Source organism: Mustela nigripes, chromosome 1 (genome assembly GCF_022355385.1).
Source record: "Mustela nigripes isolate SB6536 chromosome 1, MUSNIG.SB6536, whole genome shotgun sequence".
NCBI lineage: Eukaryota > Metazoa > Chordata > Mammalia > Carnivora > Mustelidae > Mustela > Mustela nigripes.
In genome coordinates this window covers 38,649,967-38,669,534 of record NC_081557.1, presented here as the reverse complement: position 1 = coordinate 38,669,534, position 19,568 = coordinate 38,649,967, and the positions used below count along the sequence as shown (strand labels likewise).

Genomic DNA, 19,568 nt, shown 5'->3' with positions numbered 1-19,568 from the left:
TGGCAGAGGGCTGATCTGATCTCAAAATTCAGCAGTTGTCAGGGTCCCTACTGGAAACTTGGATTAGAGTGGAGAGGCACTATATGGGAAACCCAAAAGTAACATGATCCAAGCAGCAGCTCCATGGGACTTGGCCAAGACTGAGGGGGCCTAAAAGGGGAGGCCCATGAGATCCTTTGTGGCAGGGATGGGGCGATAGAAGGTGCATTGGGTATGGTACTGCTACGTTTTGAATATCTGCTTATATTTGCCTAGGATCTGGAAGAAGGTTCTCTAATTTTAAAATCCTGTTTTATTTCAGCTGTTCATGCCAAGAGCCTGGTAGCCATCTTGCATCTGCTGGTTGCTCTGTCCCAGTATTTCCGGGCACCAATCCGACTCCCAGATCATGTCTCCATCCAAGTGGTCGTGGTCCAGGTAAGACAGCACGACAAACATCTGCGCCCTTAAAGGGGGATAGAGGCTGACTTCATGCGGGAGCTAAGGCAGCCTGGGGAGCTTATTACAAGGATAGTGGAATGAATGCTGAATGTCCTTGATGTGCTGTCTGCGGGAAGGGATGTGAGCGCAGTGTCCAATGCGTGTGGCAGCGATCAGTTACCGTGCATTAACTGATGGGCTTGAGTATGGGCTAGCCTTGTGTGGGGCACGTGCCTGGGGTTTACCTGTTGTTGTCAGGAGGGTGTCCGGGTACTGTGTATTGGAGGGGGTGAGGTGTGTGCAGTAGGGTCAGGAGAAAAGATGTATGCCTTGTGTTTAGACCCTACAAGCCATGGAGAATCATTTTTTGGTTAAACAGATGAGGCACGGGTGTTGGGAAGAGACAGACACCTATGTGTGGGAAGGAGTGTGTGTGTGTGTGTGTGTGTGTGTGTGTGTCTGTCTGTGTTTGAGAGAGAGCCCCTGACTGGCCTTGCCTGTATTCAGGGCACTGCTGCTTTTCACCTGCCCACAGAAGCATGGTTGGGATCTCAGGTCATCTTCCCCAGATTGTTGGATGGAATTTCCATTCACATATGGCTGTCTAATTTCCACAATGAGGGTGTGCTCTTTCCCTGTAACTCTCTCACTCTGCTCCTAACCCCATTACATACCCAAATTCAATTTCATTTTCCAACTTTATGGCCATTTAGGAAAGGTCAGCATTCTGTTTGCTTGTTTCTGTTCTTTTCAAGTAAACATGCTGTGAGGGAGAACGCCCCTAATAAGCAGCTCTCTGGTTAGCCAGGGCTCTGGAGAAGAGAACAGTATGGCGGCTCTGCTGTCCCTTGGTGAGGAAGAGCCCTGAGGGCTGGTAGGCTTGGCCTAACCGTGCCAGGCCAAGCCTCTGGGACAAAAGCTGAGCTTTTTCAGGGATCAGAAGTTAACTGAAGGAAGGAGGTTGTGAGGGCTCTCCTCGGTCAGCTGCTGGGCCATGCCCTGGTGATAAAGGATTTCTTCTACACCTTCTGAGGACCCAACTTGCTAAACATCAGGGGAATATAATAGGAACAGTCCTCTTTGGCCCTGTCTGCCAGGAGACAAGATTACACCTAAGGAGCAGAGAGAGGGTGACCAGAGGGTCAGAGGAGATGAGAATGTGTGGTTCCAAGGCTAAGTGCAGCTAAAAGGACCGAACTGGTCTCATGAGAGGACAAGGTAGCACAGAATGGTGCCTATGCGCGTCAGCTTGTGTGGGGTATCGTGCTTTGTCGACTTAAATAGGCACAAAAGCAGAACTCAGAATTAGCCAGAAGACACTGACTGAGCCCCAGAGAGACTTCGGAGACACAATTAATAGCTTAAGGTGAATCCAGGAGCTGCGTGAGGGGTTATTCCTTTCCATTCTGTTCAAAAGCAGTGAATTCTGCATGAAATTGAAGATGAGTTTTTATGTCTCTAAAAAATCTCACAAGACAAGGACACAAATACCAGTAGCCCCGCGTAAAAATCATACACACGTTGAAGCTGAATTAGGAAAAAGTCTTGATTTATCCTTACTGGATCCCTTTTAAATGGTATACTTATTTTTCTTGTTTACTTCCTTTTTTACTTTGATAATCTGTTCTTCCTAACCTAGTACAGATAAGCTCTTGGCCTTTATCCAGCTCTACCTTTCCTTCCATAAAAGCATTTTGCAAGGACACTCATTTCTGTGGCTAGTGGGAATAGAAGAGAAGGTTCTAGAAGTTTGGGTAAGAGGGCAAGAAGGCAGGTTTCAGCTGACATGCTAATGCTTGGAGGCTCCTTCTGGACACTGTTCTCTGCCTTTGTCGATGAACTTGCCCTGACAACCGCTTGCCATCCCCAAACTGCTGTCGTCTACGTGTCTGGGAACGACTTTAGAGACCTGATGAAATGGATCTCCCTCCCTACACTTATCAGAGGGTCTTCCTGAGCCCCAACACTCCTTTCACTAGCTAGCTCCCAGCCCCACACAATGAGGTTTAAACTCCAGACCAGCTCACAGTTGACTCCCCACCGAGTTATGGCAGCCGCCAGCCCTCCAGACAGGCTCCCGGACCCATTTGTGCTCTCGTGACCTGCCTTTTCACTCAGGCCATCCCTTCTGTTGGAGTGCTCTCTCCCCTGTGTCTGGCCAAATCCTCTGTGTCCTGTTAAGTTCCAGCTCAAGGATGCCCTCCCCTTGCAAGGGGTCCCTGACCATCCCCACTGAAAGTGCCTGCTCCTGTCCCGCATTCAGCCCTTCCTCTCTGCCTGGGACTACTGTGTAACTGAGGTGCGACGCTATTGAGAGTGAAGGGGGGATCCTGCTAGAATAATGGAGCTGCACCATCAGGCATAAACCCAGACGCTTTCTTGGAGATCTTTCTCACATACCTGTTTCATCTATCCTGTTTTACTCTAAATTCCTCAAGGTCAGAAGTGAGGTCAGACGTGCCACAGTATTTGCTCTCAGTCCCAACATAGACTCTTGTACAGGAAAGACACTGACTCATGAAAGAAAGAGAGAGAGAGAGAGAAAGAGAGAGGGAGGAAGGAAGGAAGGAAAGGAAAGGAAGGAAGGAAGAAAGAAAGAAAGAAAGAAAGAAAGAAAGAAGAGATAAATTGCTGGGAGGAGATGGACAAATGACAGATGGACAGACAGACGGATGAGCCGATGAGTGGGTGGGTGGGAGCTGAAGGCCTCCAGAGTGCTTATTACCTTTTTCTCAGAGAAAATGCGAGTTACCTGAGGGCTGTACAGCTCCCAGAAAAGCCCCCCTATTTATCCATTAAAAACAAAAACAAAACCAAAAACTCTCCCTCTGTTTAAATTCTCCCAGTTGGCCTCCGCCCTCTCCCCCCAGCCCAGCCGCTGCTTAATGTGTTTCTTCGCTTCCCTCTGCGGCCCCAGCTGGAGGGCAGACACACCCTGGCCTTCATTTCCATTCGGTTTACTGCGGAGGACTCCAGGAGGCAAACAGTTTGCTTCCAGCAAAATGTCTTCCAATAAAGAAAGAAAAAGATTCACCGTCCAAGAAACAGCCAACTTGTTTGGAATAAACACTAATGGCGCCTAAGCATGAATGGTATGGTCCAGGCCCAGGAAATCAGGGGCTTCGTTTTGCTTCTGGCACTATCTCCTCTCTGGGTTTCATTTCTTAAACACCAGTAACTTTCTCAGTATCAGGAATGCTAATCAGTTTTTTTTTTTTTTGGTATTTTTCTAAAGCATATTTTTCTGTCTTTCTCCCCGCCCTGCCCCCCCCCCGCCCCCCCATTTCAGAAACGAGAAGGAATCCTCCAGTCTCGGCAAATCCAAGAGGAAATAACTGGTAACACAGAGTATGTCAACACCATTGTTGCCAGCGATCCTCTAATGGAACACAGATGTTTCTCCGAAATTCATCCATTTGCTGATATTTAGTTTTCATTTATTGGGATCGCAGGAGGGATTAGACTTCAGCCAATGATTATAGTTTAGCCTTTTCCGTGCATTCAAAACATGCCTCTCAATGCTTAAGATACAAACTTGGGTGGGGACGCGGGGAGAGGGAATTAGCTATGATTGAAAAATTCTAATTTTGTGGCACTCCGGGAAAAGAGTGTGCCCCCGAAAAAGCCAACTGGCATGGAATCATCATGCCATAAACGTGGGGTCGAATTTAAAGCGTGAACCTTCAAAGGGACGTTTTTCCTTCCTTTTCTGCCTCTGATGTATTTGGTCACGTGCCATGACCCAGAAAGGCCTTTTCTACCTCAGGGTGGTAGCTTGGTGTTTTGTGTTTTTTCATTTCCGTTAAGCAGTTGGAATCTCAGAATATGGAAGAGGTTGGCCGGGGGGAAGCGAAGTCTGTTCTGAGGTAGAAAAAGCAGGATGCGGCGGGAAGGGGTTCTCAAGATCGCGGGGCAGGCCTGAGCCACAGGCAAAGGCCATTTTCAGCATTCCCTGCTGCCCCAAATTTCCTCTATGTTCCCTTGAACAAGAGTGAAATAAATGGAAAGAGCAGGGACCACTAAGCCTGCCTGACTTGAGTTCAAATCCAGACTCTGCCACTTGCTTGGACCTTGGTTTCTGTGTCTCTGAAGTGGGGAGCGTTTGCCTAACCAGAGAGGTGGTAAGGACTCGCTGTGGTGAGAGCAGGGCTCTTCTGCCACAGCTGACCTCTGCCTTCCAAGCCTTGCCCAGTCTCTAGGCAGCTTGCTTCCCCAGTGGTAGCTGAGGAAGGGCCCTGGTGCTGCCTGTCTGAACCACACTGTGCTTGTGGCTTCAACAGGACCAGGGGAGGGCAGAGATGGGCAGTGGCCCTTCCCAAGGTGCCCAGTTCATGGCCCACGGAGAGCCTGTCGGGCAGCCTCCACATCACTCTGGGGGCTCTTCTTGGAAGTCAAGAGGGCGGCTGATCCACAAGGCACACTGCTCCCCTAGCCTGGGTCCTGTGACATGTCCTTCATGTCTTCTGGCTCAGACCTGCCCCCACACACACACCCTTCACCTTTTGCTGGGCTTGTCTACACCTCCTCTTTCACATTCTGGAGAAGCTCCTGAACCAGGGGGACATGAGGTTTGGGTTTGCAGAGTAATCTGTCAGCTGCCTGCCATGCTTCCTGTGGTCTCCCTCCGCCATCTTGCCACATGACATCATGGTGGAAGTCAACAACATAAACAACAGTTTATAAAGCACTTTAATATCTATTGATATTCCTAATAAATACACAAAGCAATGCCTATACCTCCTAAGACCCCACATCCCAAAGGTGGAGAAGTAGTTGTCCTTGGTCTATCCAACAGTGAACTCCAAGTTCGTTATTCTTTTCAGTACACTACCCCTAAGTCATCATTTAGTAGGGGATAGATGCACAGTTGGAATAAACCAATATGATAAGAACCAAAAACATACAGAGAAAAAAATGTATTGAACCCTCACTATATACTGAGAATTACCGTAGAGTCTTTCTATGGATTAACTCATGTAATGCTCATGACATCCGGCTGAGGTATTTCTCATTATCATCCTTGTTTTAGAGCTAAGAGACCTGGCTCCCAGAGAGGTTCTGTAGCTTGCCTGAGGCCCCACACCAAGCAAGTGGCTCTGTGGGATTTAAACCTAAGTAGTCTGTTGCAATGCTTGTGCTGTTAGCACTTTGCCGCTTCACCGGGATGAGTAAGGTTCCAATCCCTGCCCTCTTCGAGAGACTGATTTGGAGCCAATGGCAGGTGCAGTTTTGGCGGGAATCACAGAATGACCAGGAGAAAGACAAAAGCGATGTCCCCGGGCAGATGGCCACAGCAGCTCGGGCAGTGCAGTGGTTGGGAATGTTGCAACCCCAGGTCTGATATTCCTTCTCAGCTATTAAGCAACAGTGGGATTTTAGGGGGAAAGAAATAGTTGTGCAAGTGTCATTTATACCAGGCTTTGTGCGAGCACCAACATATCTGTGGAACAGAGGAAAGAAACAGGTGGACATGAGATAAAGGCAACCGACAATTGGAGACTTAGTGCAGAATAAAATGCCAAGGAAGGAAGCTTTGTGGGCTCTTCAGTGAAGGGCAGAGACAGAAGACTCATACTGTTTTCTTTCTCCTTTTCCTGCAGGGCGCTCTCTGGAAGGCATGGTGAGTTGCATAGGATTACCCTCTGGTGCTGGTGGCTGCCACGGGGGTCTCGTTAATTTTGGAGCAGCTGGGGAAAACAGGCACTTGGCCTGCTTCCCGCATGTGTGTCTGCATCAGCCTGGTGACAGGGCGGCTTAGTAGGGAGGGTCAGCTCACTGGTGGGAAGAGGAAACCTGGCCACAGCGGCACAGCCCTCTTGTCAGTCACCAGACCACTGGCATTGCTGGGCTCGGGACGGGCCCTGGCATCCGTGGGGCAGTTGTGTTCCAAGTATGTTGTGGAAGTAAAGAGGCAGACGTACACACTCGGGACAGTCCATTCTCCCCCTTAGTCTGGACTTTCTAGAAGCCATCTTGTCCCTCTTTCCTCATCACACGTCATACTGCTCCTGTTTCCCAGAACTCTGCGTTTGTTTATATAGTCTGTGAATGTTCAAGGCCACAGTCACCCCTCTGGCAGTCCCAGATTTACTCATCGGTGCAAGAGCAGGAAAAGGCAGGCCCCAGGACTGCGAAGCTTCCCAGCCCCAGGTCCCTCCTGGACATTCTTCTCATTCCCTGCCTCCAGTCCTACCCACTGTTTCCACTCTGCATTCCGAGAGCCTGAGGGCTCCAGCAATGGGAGGAAGGGGCAGGGGGCATGGCTTTGCTGCTTTCAACAATTCCACATTTACGGTGGATGATGTTTGAAATACTCTAATAAACTCAGATCAGCAGATACTTCCAAGTTTCCAGAACACATGCACACACGTTCTTGTCTTTCATCCTCATCACACTCCTGGGGGAGGTTTTGTTTTCAAATGCCATTTTACAGATGAAGAAACTGAGGTACAAAGTCTGAAATGACGGACTCCCTCAAGAACAGGAATGCACCTTCCATCCCGGGCCCCCGGGGCTCCCGTGCCAACCATCTGTGCACTCCACCACAAGGCTTGCCGTGGCCATCCTGGTTTTGAAAATTAGGGGGTGATGTGGTTTGATGTTTGGAGACATTCTGCCTCCAAAAAGCTTCAGAAATTCTTGAGGCCTGTGACTGAATCATGATGTAACGGATATAAATAGTGAAGAGACATGACCAGTCACAATTCAAACGGCCTGACAGAGCCCCCCAACCCCAGCCCAAGAGAGGGTTGATGTAAAAAGTGGACACAGAGAAAGTCCCTATGCTATGAATCAAGCCAGAATGTCTGCCCCCAGCCCAGCTTCCAGAGTTCCAGCCCTGGGTCCCACACCGAAGAATTCCTGCCTGTCCCTGACACCCAGCCGTCTTGGCTGGGCTTCCCCACTCTACCTTTTCCTGTTTTTCCAGAACGTGACGCCTTTGACACCTTGTTTGACCACGCACCAGACAAACTCAATGTAGTGAAAAAGGTGAGCAGGAGGTGCCTGGGAGGGAGGGAGGGAGGGGAGCGGGCGGCAGCCAGACATTAGAGCCCACGCCCGTAGCTTGCCAGCTGCCCGACCCTGGTGTCCTCGCCAGCTCTCTGCACACTCCAGGCTTCTCCACCTCGAGTAAGTGAGGTACGCTTTATGTTCTCATTCCCGCTGGATCCCTTATCCACTCCTTTCTCCCCTCAGGAGGATAGAGTCTCCTGGGGGATTCTGAGATGACGAGCACCCTGCCTTCCCATCCATACGGAACTCTTAGCCAATCAGGCCTCTTCCCTCAGACCTCTGTACCCCCCAGGGCACAGGCACTTGCCACCAGGAAGGTCTGGAAGGAGGGACCCAGGGAGCTGGTTTCTTCTCTGGCCCCCCTCCCCAGCCTGGGCTAGGACACTGCACCTGTCATTCTGCCCTCGGGAGTTTCTGCCCCTTTCACAGCCCTGAAACTGGCTATTTGAATCACATAGCGCATGGGACCACAAACACGGGGGGCCGTCCTTTCCTGTGAACTTGAGGAGCTTGGCAGAAGAGCCTCATAGGCTGCTCGTTCTCACGCAGAGCTGCAGTGATCCCTGGCTGGCACCCCCAGCTGGGCCTTGTCCTGTGTGATCACACTGGTCCTTGTCCTTAGGGTAGAATCGCAGAGGTGGCCTCCAGGGTCTGACCCTGGCAGGAGTCTCCATCTTTATTACTGGCGTGTGCTTCTCTTTTAGACACTCATCACTTTTGTGAACAAGCACCTGAATAAACTGAACCTGGAGGTCACAGAACTGGAAACCCAGGTGGGTGACAGTCCTGTTCCGAGTGCCCCACCCCCGCACAGCCAGCCGGGATGGCTTTCCATACTGATCCTGAAGCCTTCCCCTAAGGGAGGGGCATCCTGTTCCACTCAGAGGGGTGAACTGCATGGAATGCTGATTTTTTTTTTCTAATTTTTCTTTTGAAAAGTTGCAAGGATATTCTCGTGAATATCTGCATACTCTTCACCTATGTACACCAGTTGTCCGCATCTGGCCACATTCAGGGTTTAGTTCTCTGCCTCTACCCCTAAATACTTCAGCAGATGTCTCTAAGAACAAGTATGCTCTTAAATAATCACATTGCAATTATCCGATTCAAGCAACTGTAACGTCAAGATGTTAATCTATTTACATCGAACCACGTGAAGTTGCGGATATTTGACTGCTTTTGACAATATCATCAGAGTCAAAGATATTGATATTCTTGGGCTGCTGTCAATGGCCATCTATTTAGTCTCTTTTTAATATAGTTTGGGGTTCGTTTTGTTTTTGTTTTTTTGTTTTGTTTTTGTTTTTTGGTGTGACGTGGACATTTTTGAAGAGTGCAGGCCATTAGATCCATACATAGACCATCTATCAATTTTTTTCCCCTCATTATTAGACTCAGGCTCTGCATTTTCAGTTAACACTTCCAACCCTGGTAACACTGTGCTCTTCTGAGGCACTATGTCCTTTAGGCCCATTACTGGTGACAGTAACTTTGGTCACTTGGTTAGTCTCTACCAGATTTCTCCACTGTAAAGCTTTCCCTGCCCTTATAATGAATCATTATCAGGAGATACTCTAAGACTATATAATGCACTGTGTTTCCCAACCCCCTTTCATATGTGATGAACTTCTGAAGTATGGTTTTCTTTTGAGGACGTGGGCACCTCCTGTTATGTTTAAGGCAATTCCCAGGTCTGTCACTGAGCTCTCCCTGGCTGTATGGCGTCTGTATTCAATAAAGTGAGCTTTATCTACTCTTTTGGAAGACAGGGAACCTTCTAGAAAAGTGATGCTCCCTCGAGAGGGCTAGCATGAGTTCCGGAATTCCTACTTTGGTTTTCATGGGTAAGGAGTTTTGGGAAAGGGAGCCTCTACCAGGCATGCTTGGGTCTATCTGCAGCTTCAACCACCAAGTCATCAGAACCAGCAGTCAGGGATGGGAAAGGTCTCAGTCAGTGGCACTCAGAGTTCTGAGTGGCCCTGACCCTAACCCAGTGTCCTCCCCTGAGTAGACAGATTGGATTCTTTTATTTTCAGTCCATTCCAGCCACCACCAAAAAGAGGCCCAAAGAAAGAGGTTAGCTTGTTTCGGGGGAGGGCCCTGATTCTGACACAGATGCTGGGGTCTGCTCTTCCACTGTCTGCCCTGGTATGGCCTGGGATGAGTCATGTTTGGGCCCTGCCCTTTGAAATTGAAGGCCAGCTGGATGGATGCAGGGAGGAAGCTGCTCCCAGGTCAAGTTCAAAGCCAGGCAATATGCCCATCATGAAGGCTGAGTCACAGACCCACCACCAGATCATCCAGCAAAGTTCAGACAGAGGGTCCAACCCACGTTCCAGGCAATTCTGTCTAGTTTTAAGTTCCTTGAGATGATTCCAAGAACTCTGACTTCTTAAGAACTCTTTACCAACTGGGATTGATGTTCACAAAGGTTCGGGGGGCCAGCCTCCTTTAAAAGATTCTCTAATTTCAAGTATGCAGCTGATCTCTAGATCTGTGTTCAGGCCATCCCCCACCTGCAGCAATACCTACTCATCCCAGATGTCCCCCATCGCCCAGGCCCCCACTGCCTCCACAAAGCCCACCCCAATTTCCCAGTGCACATTTTCCTTGCTGCCCTGTCAGCAGAAGACCTGTACCTCCCACTTAGCCCAGGAGTCTTCTGTCCCTCAGACCAGGTTCCCAGCTGCCCTTGATGGAACGGACCAGGCCCTCAGCCTCTCACTGTGGCCCTCAGCACACAGTCATGTTTTGCCAGCAAGAGCCAGGGAGTTGATCCTGATCGCTTTGCTGTCTTCCCAGAGAGTAATAGCAATAGTTGAGATTTAGGAAGTGTTGGGTACATGCCAGGGTTCTAGCACTCTACAAATATTAATTGGTTTATCCTCCCAATAATCTTACAAAGTAAGTACTATCCGTGTCATCGTCCCCACTTCACAGATGAGAAACATGAGGCACAGAGAAGTTACATGACTTTCTCAAGTCACACAGCTAGTAAGTAGGACAGCCGGAGGCCTGGCTCCAGAGCCCACGTTTGCAACAGCTACACCCTGCTGCCTCTCGAACAGTAATCAAGAATGAGGTGAGACAGGAGATTGGTCAGGCCTCTAGGACACTAGACATCTTGCCCTACTGACAAAGAGAAGTCACCCTGCCGTGGCCCTTGGACCCCCTTTCCTGCCTCCCCCCCCACCCTGCAACTTCCCCAACTACCCCTACTCATCCCTCAGCTCTCCATTCAGGCACAGCCACCTCCAGAAGCCTTCCTTGTCACCTTCAGTGGGGGGTGAAGGACCTCTGTCACTGTCACACAGGCCAGCGTGCTTCTGTCCATCACAGCAGCTGCTGCCTCTCCTCCTCATCGCCTCCCTACTCAACTGGAGCTCCTCAAGGACAGGGGCCACACCTGACCTCTCTCTGTAGTGCCGGTCCCAGATCAGGGCTGGGTGCATGGTCAGTGCTCGATACATGCTGGGTCGCTGAAACCAGGACTGTGGGCGGTAGCTCCCGTGTGGGACCAGCCAGACGTGGGGCGGGTCTGCTGCAAAGCGGACACGCAGGCCACTGCCCTTGCCAGCAGCCTGCCTGGAGAGGTAGCCTTCGGGACGCTGACATGGTGACTGACCAGCCCCCAGGATGGGGCTTGTCGGGGGCCTCTGGGCCTCAGTGCCTTCACCTGGTCTTCTCCCTGCAGTTTGCAGATGGGGTGTACCTGGTGCTGCTCATGGGGCTCCTGGAGGGCTACTTTGTGCCCCTGCACAGCTTCTTCCTGACCCCGGACAGCTTTGAGCAGAAGGTAAGGGGAGGGGACATTAAGGGAGGTCCCCAGCTTGTGTGTCCCACCAACTCACCCACTCGCATCCCTGCTGGGGCCATGTGGGAGAAAAGGCTGAGGCTTCACATCTGCCCAGAGTCTTCAGCAGTGGGATGTGGGGCCCATTCTGATGAACAGCTGAGCTGGGAAGGAGCTTTTTGCAGATCCCTGAGCATCGTGAACAGCTCTCCCTTCCCTTTGTGGTCTGGCCCTGGCCCCCTAGCCGTACGCCCCTGCCGAGTGCACAGCCCAGCCTCATCTCCCCCCAGACAGAACAGGAATGGTGGCCGTAAGGCTGGCCAGACCTGAGGCTCATGGTCAGCCTGGTTCTGATGCCCCCATGGGCTGCCCCACCTGCCTGCTAGATAGAGGACGTTTGGTCCAAAGCAGAAACCACTCTCTGCCTCTCGAACATGTCTTGCCATCTGATCCTTTCACACTCATATCCCTAAGTTCAAAGTCCTGGCCATTGACACGGGAACACATTAGGACAGGTAGGAGAGCTTGAACTTGTCCAGGAACGTTTCCCCAACAGCCTGCTGGGACCGGCCAGCCTGCACTCCGCACAGCCTGCCCATCTTGGTAGCTTCGTTTCTCCTTCACATTAGGGCCCCATTTATACCTGGCCTCTGCCTTATGGCTATACTTCTGGCTCCTTTGCTTCCCAGGGTCAGGAGCCTGGAGCTCCCAACAGTCCAGGAATCCGGGCACAATGACACAGACACCGCATTTCTCTTTCCAGGTCTTGAACGTCTCCTTTGCCTTTGAGCTCATGCAAGACGGAGGATTGGAAAAGCCAAAGCCACGGCCAGAAGGTACTTAGCTCTTCCCTGGGTTGGTGACGGGACTGAGAGACCCTGTCCCTGCACATGAGTGTTCAGGGCACTGGAGAAGCCTCATATTTGACATCAGGGAAACAGGTTCTTCTCTGAAGTCTTCTTTGCCATGTGTCGGGGGAGGTGGGACAGGGCGTAGCTGCTCAGTCCTGGAGATCCTTTGTGAACCACAAATAAAGATCCCACGCATGGGACTACAAAGGAAGGCCTGAGAAGAGGGGCCACCAGAACTGCCCTGTGGCTAGTTTCCAGGTTCTTCTGTTCCTGGACGGGGTGCTGACCTGTCTCACAGCTATATCCCGGCCAGGCAGGGGTAGATACCAGAGTCCTCTGCTCGCAGCAGAATTGCCTCCCCTGTTCTTGACTCACTCCAACTCCACCCAGAGAGGAGGCCTGATTGACTGGGTTCGGACTGCAAATCTAAGACAGAATAAAAATGCAGAAGGAGCAGCCTGCTCCAGCAGCCCTCCCATGCTCACACTGGAGCTGTGTGCGTCTGTACATATGGAGGCTCATCTCTCCTGGGAATCTTCTTGGTACGGATGATTATTGACTTACTGACTGAAATATTCCATTTTATCAGTGCTGGTGAGTCAACACTGTGTTGCAGATAATTTTCTGTTTTCCATCCATGGGTCCTTTTGCTTGCACTTTCCTAGCTGTTTAAAGGAAAGTGGACAAGTAGGGATGGGGTGCGTTCCCTCTCCATTGCCGCACTCAGTCCTCCCCCCATGCCTCCACATCCAGGGAGGCAGGCTCTGTCGAGGGGCGCACCGCCCCATCGACGGCGCTATGCCCAGAGCAGTAGGCTGGCTGTTCCTGACCTCAAGCCACTTGCCGCCCTCAGGGGAGGGAAAAGATGCCCCCAGTAACCACAACAGAATGACAGTGGTGACAACTGCTGTTGAAAGATGTACCACTAAGAGAGCGAGAGAATGGAGGAGGGGACATCACTTCAGTCTGGGCAGAGGACGGTTTGAGGGAGACGGTGGCAGCGGGGATAACCCGGGAAGATCAGGCAGGGCTTTTGTATTTGGAGAACAGGAGAAAGGAGCCAGCATCCCAGATGGGGGGACAGTGTGAGCCCAAGTCCTGCCTGGGGTAGGGGGAGGGGCTCTGTGAAAGAGCAGAGCATGCCAGCTGTGTGGCCTTGGGCAACTCACCTACCATCTCTGAGCCCACTTTTCATGTCCATAAAAATGGAGCTCCGAGAGACTTGCACCTGACAGGGTTCAGCGTGATGGTGTCTGATGCAGAGCACCTGGCACCTGATAACGAATGTAAGCAGCTACCTACTGGGCTGGAACAGTAAGAGTAGAATTGAGTAATGGTTGGTGAAGATGAAGCAAGCTGGGTTCGGTCCGAGAGGGACTTGATGCCAAGGCAGAAGGTTTGGACTTTATTCTGTAGGCAGTGGGAGACATGGGAGCTTCTTTTTTTTTTTTTTTTTTAATGTTATTTATTTTTTTATTTGAGAGAACGAAAGAGAGCGAGAAAGCGTGAGTGGGGGAGGGGGGCGGAGGAGAGAGAGAAGCAGGCTCCCTGCTGAGTAGGGAGCCCAATATGGGCCTTGATCCCAGGACTCTGGGATCATGACCTGAGCTAAAGGCAGATGCTTAAACGACTGAGCCACCCAGGCGCCCAACATGGAAGGTTCTTAAGGAGGCAGGTGATGTGATCAGAACTCTGTTCCAGGGAGATCCTTTGGAAGGCAGTGTGAAAAACAGATGTTTAGCTGTGGGGCACCATCAGCAGTATTGGGGAGCCCTAGAAGAAAAGCAAGCTTGGTAGGGGACATTAGGATGTCAGCTCTGGGAAGCCGAGGCATCAACCAAGCAGAACTGGAGTTTGGGGAAAAGATCAGGGCTGCGGTTATATAATTGGAAGTCTTCCGCTTAGTGGAAGTTCAACAGCAGGAAAGCATGCAGAGAAAAGAAAAAAGTTCAAGACAGTATCTTGTGGGAATGCCTTTACTTGAAGCCAGAGAGGAAAGCAGGAAACCAGAGGAGAGAAGTGGACTGTGAAGACACGGGCTGCGTCCTCATGTCATGCCTCGTTACAGACCTCGCAAACTCTGCTCTAGCCAACAAAAGTCAATCCATTATTCTCACTTAGTGTCACCTGTTCTAAGTGCCTGGTCACTGCCGAGGGCCTCTAGCAAGGTAGGTGTCCTTCTAGCAGCCCTCTGGGGCCAAGGTCCCTCTGGCCATCATGATGCCATTAGGAATGGACTTTGAGCCCCGCAGTCAGATGACAAACACCCGGCTTCAGAGTGAGAGAGACGGCGGGAGAGCTCTGGCCAGCATTTCTGTTTCCGTGTTCTTGAGCCACTTAATAGGAAACTTCCTGGTCACGGATCAACAGGACTCCCCCACCCACCCCCATAAGTCCATTGTCGGGCGTTCATTTCCCTCGGAACAGTTAGTTTTCCCAGTATCAATTAACCTATAGGGATATTTCTGCATTTAGAGGACATTTCTTGTACAATTACAGACTGAACTGCTTAATATGAGACTTCCTGACCCATGGCAATGGAAAAACACATCTGTTTTATTTGTTGCTACACTGGGCATCGTGCCCATGCTGAAAATTTCCAGTGCGTAAAGGAGAATTGAACCAGCATGTTGTGAAATTGTTCTTTGGAAGAGGTCTCTACCCCAGCATCCCCTCTGTTTCTGCCCCTCTACCTGGAAAGTGAGATTCAAGAGTAAATGCTGCAGACTTTACAAAAGGTGCCCACATGGGGGATTCTTTGAGGGCGTCTCTGAAATCACATCAGCTATGGTGGAGGCATTTTTTATGCCAAAGGTTTTAAGCTCAGGGAAATGCATTCTCTGCTGTGCTGTTTGACATTCAAAGTTCCATTGAACCTTGAAATCTCCTGGGAACTAGGTGTGCATCCCAGATGACTTTTGCTGCCCAGCCTTCATCAACTTTTAGTAGCCCAAGTGTTAGCACCAGGCTCACAGCCAAGGACACAGTGGAAATCCCTGCATAAAGCTAGTGGCTTTTTATTTAGGACATCATACCACCTGTCTTCCAGTGCACACACCTGCCCCATTATTATGCAAGCAGATTCCTTGCTGGATATGGTTAAGACTCTAGCATTAGAGCCAAGTAGGGACACAGAAGGAATCTAGTACTCGCTAGGAATGACAGCTGTCGGTCAGCCAGCAGGCTGATGGAATATCTACAATTCAAAGAGTTGAAAAGTTGGGGCCAGACTTCAAACAATGCTGAAAATTCCAGGCAGGTGATAAGAAGCTGAGTTCCAAGGAATCAATTCATTTGAGGAAGGCCTTGGTTAGTGACTGGAAATAAGGAAAGTAGTTCCAGTTTTCGTTCTCTTCCCCATTCCCTGAGACAAGCGTGCAGACCAGACAGTGGCAAAAATGTGAAACTGAGTATTTCAAGTGTTAGCAAGGGTGGGCATCCACAGAAACTGCTCGCGTGAAAATAAACATAACCATTTCAAGCACTAGTTTGTCTTTATTTGTAACAGCTGAAGTTTTGCATGACCTTCTATGGTAGGCAGAAGGATGGCCCCCAAAATGTTCACACCCTCATCCCCAGGAGGTGATAATATGTCACGTCCCATGGCAAAAGGGACCTTGCAAGTGTGATTAAGTTGAGGATCTTGGAGCTTCTGGAAAGTTCTGGTATAATCACAAAGGAAGCACAAGACTCGGTGTCGGCGTGATGCAGTACGAGAAAGACTCAAACAGCCATCGCTGGCTTTGGGGACAGAAGGGGTTACAAGCCAAAGAACAGGCTTCTAGAAGCTAGCTCCTAGCAGCTAGAAAAGGCAAGAGAATTGATGCTCCCTGAAGTTTCCAGAAGAGATTGCAGCCCTGTGGAGGCCTTGATTTTTTATCCCAGTGCCACGCACTTTAGCCTATGACCTTTAGAACTGTACGATAACAGATTGGGGTTGTTTTAAGCCAACAAACCCATGATAATTCGTTAACAGCAGCAATAGGAGATGAATACACCGTCTGATGCAGTAACTGCATGCATAGGTATGTGTGTCCATATATCAGGAAACTAGCCCAAGACCATCATGGTAGCTGAGATGGGACTGCACGTCCTAACACACTAGATGCACTGGGTTATAGTCGGACCATGGATTAATACCCAGCAAGGACAAAACATGAACCAAGAAATCAGGGGAAGGTCTTCTAGGTACTGCAGCACGAGGACGTCAGTGATTCTTCTCTGCAAAAAGAGCGAATATAAAACTGGACACAAGGATCCAACATGACCACTTCAAGGCACTGAAAATGACCGCAAACCACAACAAATGGAGAAACGGTTTTCCTGCAGAACTAGATAATTAAGGCTGGATAATTATAGTTCTATCTCAATAAAACCAATGACAACTCAAAATTATTTACAAAACTGAACAGTTCACGCAACATGGGTAAGTCCTATAAACATAATTTTAAGAAAAAGAAAAATCACAAAAGTATATACATAACACGATTCCGCTGATGCAAAGCATAAAAACAGGCAAAACTAAAATCTGCTCTTCAAAGGTACCTATGTTGGGACGCCGGGGTGGCTCAATCAGTTAAGCATCTGCTTTCGGCTCGGGTCATGATCCCAGGGTCCTGGGATCAAGTCCCACATCAGGCTCCCTGCTCAGTGGGAAGCCTGCTTCTCCCTCTGCTTGCTGCTCCCTCTGCTTGTGCTCTTTCTCTTTTCTCTGTCAAATAAATAAAATCTTTTAAAAATAAAATAAGAAGTCCAGATAGTTGTTATCTTTGCGGGGTACGAGAGGTCTGTGATCGGGATGTGGAGAGAGGGGGGCATTTCAAGGGTACTGACAGCATTGTGCCTCTGCCATGGGTGCCGGTTACCTCAGGGATCTCTTTCAAGCATTTAAAACTGCCCATATATGTTCCATGAGCTTTTCTGGATGTTTGTCTCCTTTCTTTTTTTTTTTTTAAATATGTATAGAAAATATAAAGATCCCCAGATAGAGTAGCAGGTCCACACCAATACAAGCCATCTCCAGAGGATGGGTCCTAGCCCAGTGGGGAATAGGGAGCACCAGAGTAAGCAGGCAGAGTCCAGAATCAGCTAGCTCCATCGGGAGGGGGATGGGGCCAGACTCTCCCCCAGGAGCAGGCCTGTGACTGCCCAACTTATTCCAGCCCCCACCACCTGGTGGCACTGAGCCACCAGCTGTCTTCCCACCTTGCTCAAGAGATCTTAGGACCCAGCAGGGAAGCTTCAGAGAAAGGCGCTCAGCGACTGCCCCAGACTGGGATGAGGGACACTGCGGGCACAAGCAGGTCCAGGGAGGGCATGGCCGTAGAGGGCCCTGTCCTTCCGGGTAGAAACTGAGTTTCCACAGTGAAGAGTTGCCCTCCCCTTCCTTGACTTCTGCATCAGCTAGAGAGCCATGAGCTCATTTTGGTTGGTCATCTAATGAACAGGAAGAGGCACTCATGCCACCGGGAGAGAGAGGAGCAAACATGGAGCGTTTTCCCCTTGGTTGGAGGCTGTTTTCTTCCTGGAGTAGCCTGGGGTCTGATCTGTCTCTCCCCTGCTCACAGAGAGCCAGCCAGCCTCTGTTCTGGTTGCTTCTAAATAGGAGCTCCACCGTCCGGACTGCTCCCAGAGAGGGTCCCTGGTCCAGCACGCAGAGGCCGTCAGGGCAGGACTGAGTTACTAATCACACAGCTTATTAGGCCAGGGCTTTCAGGAGGCTCTGTTTACACAGCATGGAGTCACAGTTCATTCCCAGGAATCCAGACCCCTTCTCCTGGCTGAGATGGCCCATCTACTGACCTGCTTGGAACTGTGTGACAGTTGGCTTTCTTAGTAAGCCGATCGCCTGTAGGTAGAAGGAAGTCAGGTTTCCTAGGGCCTACTCTATGTGAATGGCACCCCACCCCCAGAGTTGTGCAGTACACAGACTGCACAGCTGTGCACAACAGCTCTATTAACAGGCAAAGACGGGGAAGGGAACGACCATTTAGGGAGCCCTTAATGTGTTCTAGATGTTTTTCATAAAACCTAATTTTACCAGTGAAGAAATGGATGCAGAGAAGTTAAAGGACTTTAACTGGGTTACGCAGCCATCATGAAGATGGGCCTCAAACTTTAGTGGGCCTTAAAATTAAATGGTCAGTCTTAATCTCACAAAACAAACCGAGGGTTGCTGGGGGGAGGGGGTTTAGGAGAGGGGGATGGGGTTATGGACTTTGGGGATGGTGTGTGCTATGGTGAGTGCTGTGAAGTGTGTAAACCTGGCGATTCACAGACCTGTACCCCTGGGGATAAAAATACATTATATGTTTATAAAAAAAAAATTAAATGGTCAGTTTGAGACATTCTCCCATCATATTGGACATCTTCCTTCTCCAGAAACCTCAGAACTCGCATGGCCTTAAAAGGGGAAAACAAGTCCTCCTGCCTCCTTCCTTGTCTGTCCTCCATCAGGCCCCCAAGTTCCTCCTTTGTGCCCAGGCCCACTGCCTCCATTCCTCATCTGGGTAATACTTTGCCTCCCCGAGCACCTGGCTGTGCTCCCTCCCACACCACCGGTGGAAGCCATGTCCCTGGGAATTCTTTCTAGTCTGACCCTCTTGGGAGCATGTAGCCCTGTTGGCTATCTCATCTTCCCAGAATTTTCTTCCTTGGCTCTCATGACACAGGGCAATCATTTATTCATCTAGCTAGTCATAACTCTTGAGGTCTGTGCACGCCAGTTACTAGGCTAGGCGCTAGAGCAAGGAAGACTGGGGTCAAGTCCCATGCCATCCAGGGAAGAGGCAGACTAAATCAAATGACCACACGAATCACCGATTTCACACTGGAGAGCCAAGAAGGAAGTGCAGGGGGACTTTGAGACCATAAAGCAGGGTACCCTCCACCCAGGCCACGTGTCAGGAAGGCTTCCCTCAGGAGGTGGTTCTTTGAGCCAAGGTCTGCGGAAAGATGGGAAGTCAGCCACCTGGAAGAGGTAATCTAGGCAGTCACTGTGTATAGAGACCAAGAAGTTGGAGGAGTGCAGCCATTGGGAGGGAGTGAAAGGAAGTCCATGTGACCTGTGCAGAGTGAACGAGGGAGAGTGTGGCAAGAAGTGAGACTGGAAAGGTGGGCAAGGTTCACATCATGCCTTGCAAAGTCATTGTTTAGGATTTTGGACCTTAAGTGAAATCGTTATTTGGCCATACAAGTTGTGAGCTGTACAACTTCAAGGGCACCATTTATGTTATGATCCGTGGTAATGATGCCCTGGAAATGTGAGTGATACACCCTAACATTGTCCAGTGTTCATCCTGAACGACCATACCCAGAGACTAAATAGTCTACCTATGGTGGGTCGCATGGATTGGAGAGGACAAGAGGCTTTGAGAAGCCCAGTTAGGACCCTGTTGCCGTGGTCCCAGTGCCACCGTACCTTCCCATTCATGCCCACTCCCTTGCTGAGCTCAGCTCTGTCCCTCTCTACTCTCTAGCAATTCCTTCCC

The 19,568-nt window shown here is 50.1% G+C and overlaps 1 protein-coding gene across 1 annotated transcript in view; it reads left to right on the top strand.

Moving 5' to 3' along the window:
* PARVA (parvin alpha) overlaps nt 1-19,568 on the top strand; it is a 173,058-nt gene that overhangs the window by 149,352 nt on the left and 4,138 nt on the right. Inside the window, exons 6-12 of the mRNA XM_059408059.1 lie at nt 302-417; nt 3,710-3,768; nt 6,021-6,040; nt 7,349-7,410; nt 8,139-8,207; nt 11,129-11,230; nt 11,991-12,063. Coding sequence (XP_059264042.1) covers nt 302-417; nt 3,710-3,768; nt 6,021-6,040; nt 7,349-7,410; nt 8,139-8,207; nt 11,129-11,230; nt 11,991-12,063 — 501 coding nt within the window. The remainder of the gene's footprint in view (nt 1-301; nt 418-3,709; nt 3,769-6,020; nt 6,041-7,348; nt 7,411-8,138; nt 8,208-11,128; nt 11,231-11,990; nt 12,064-19,568) is intronic.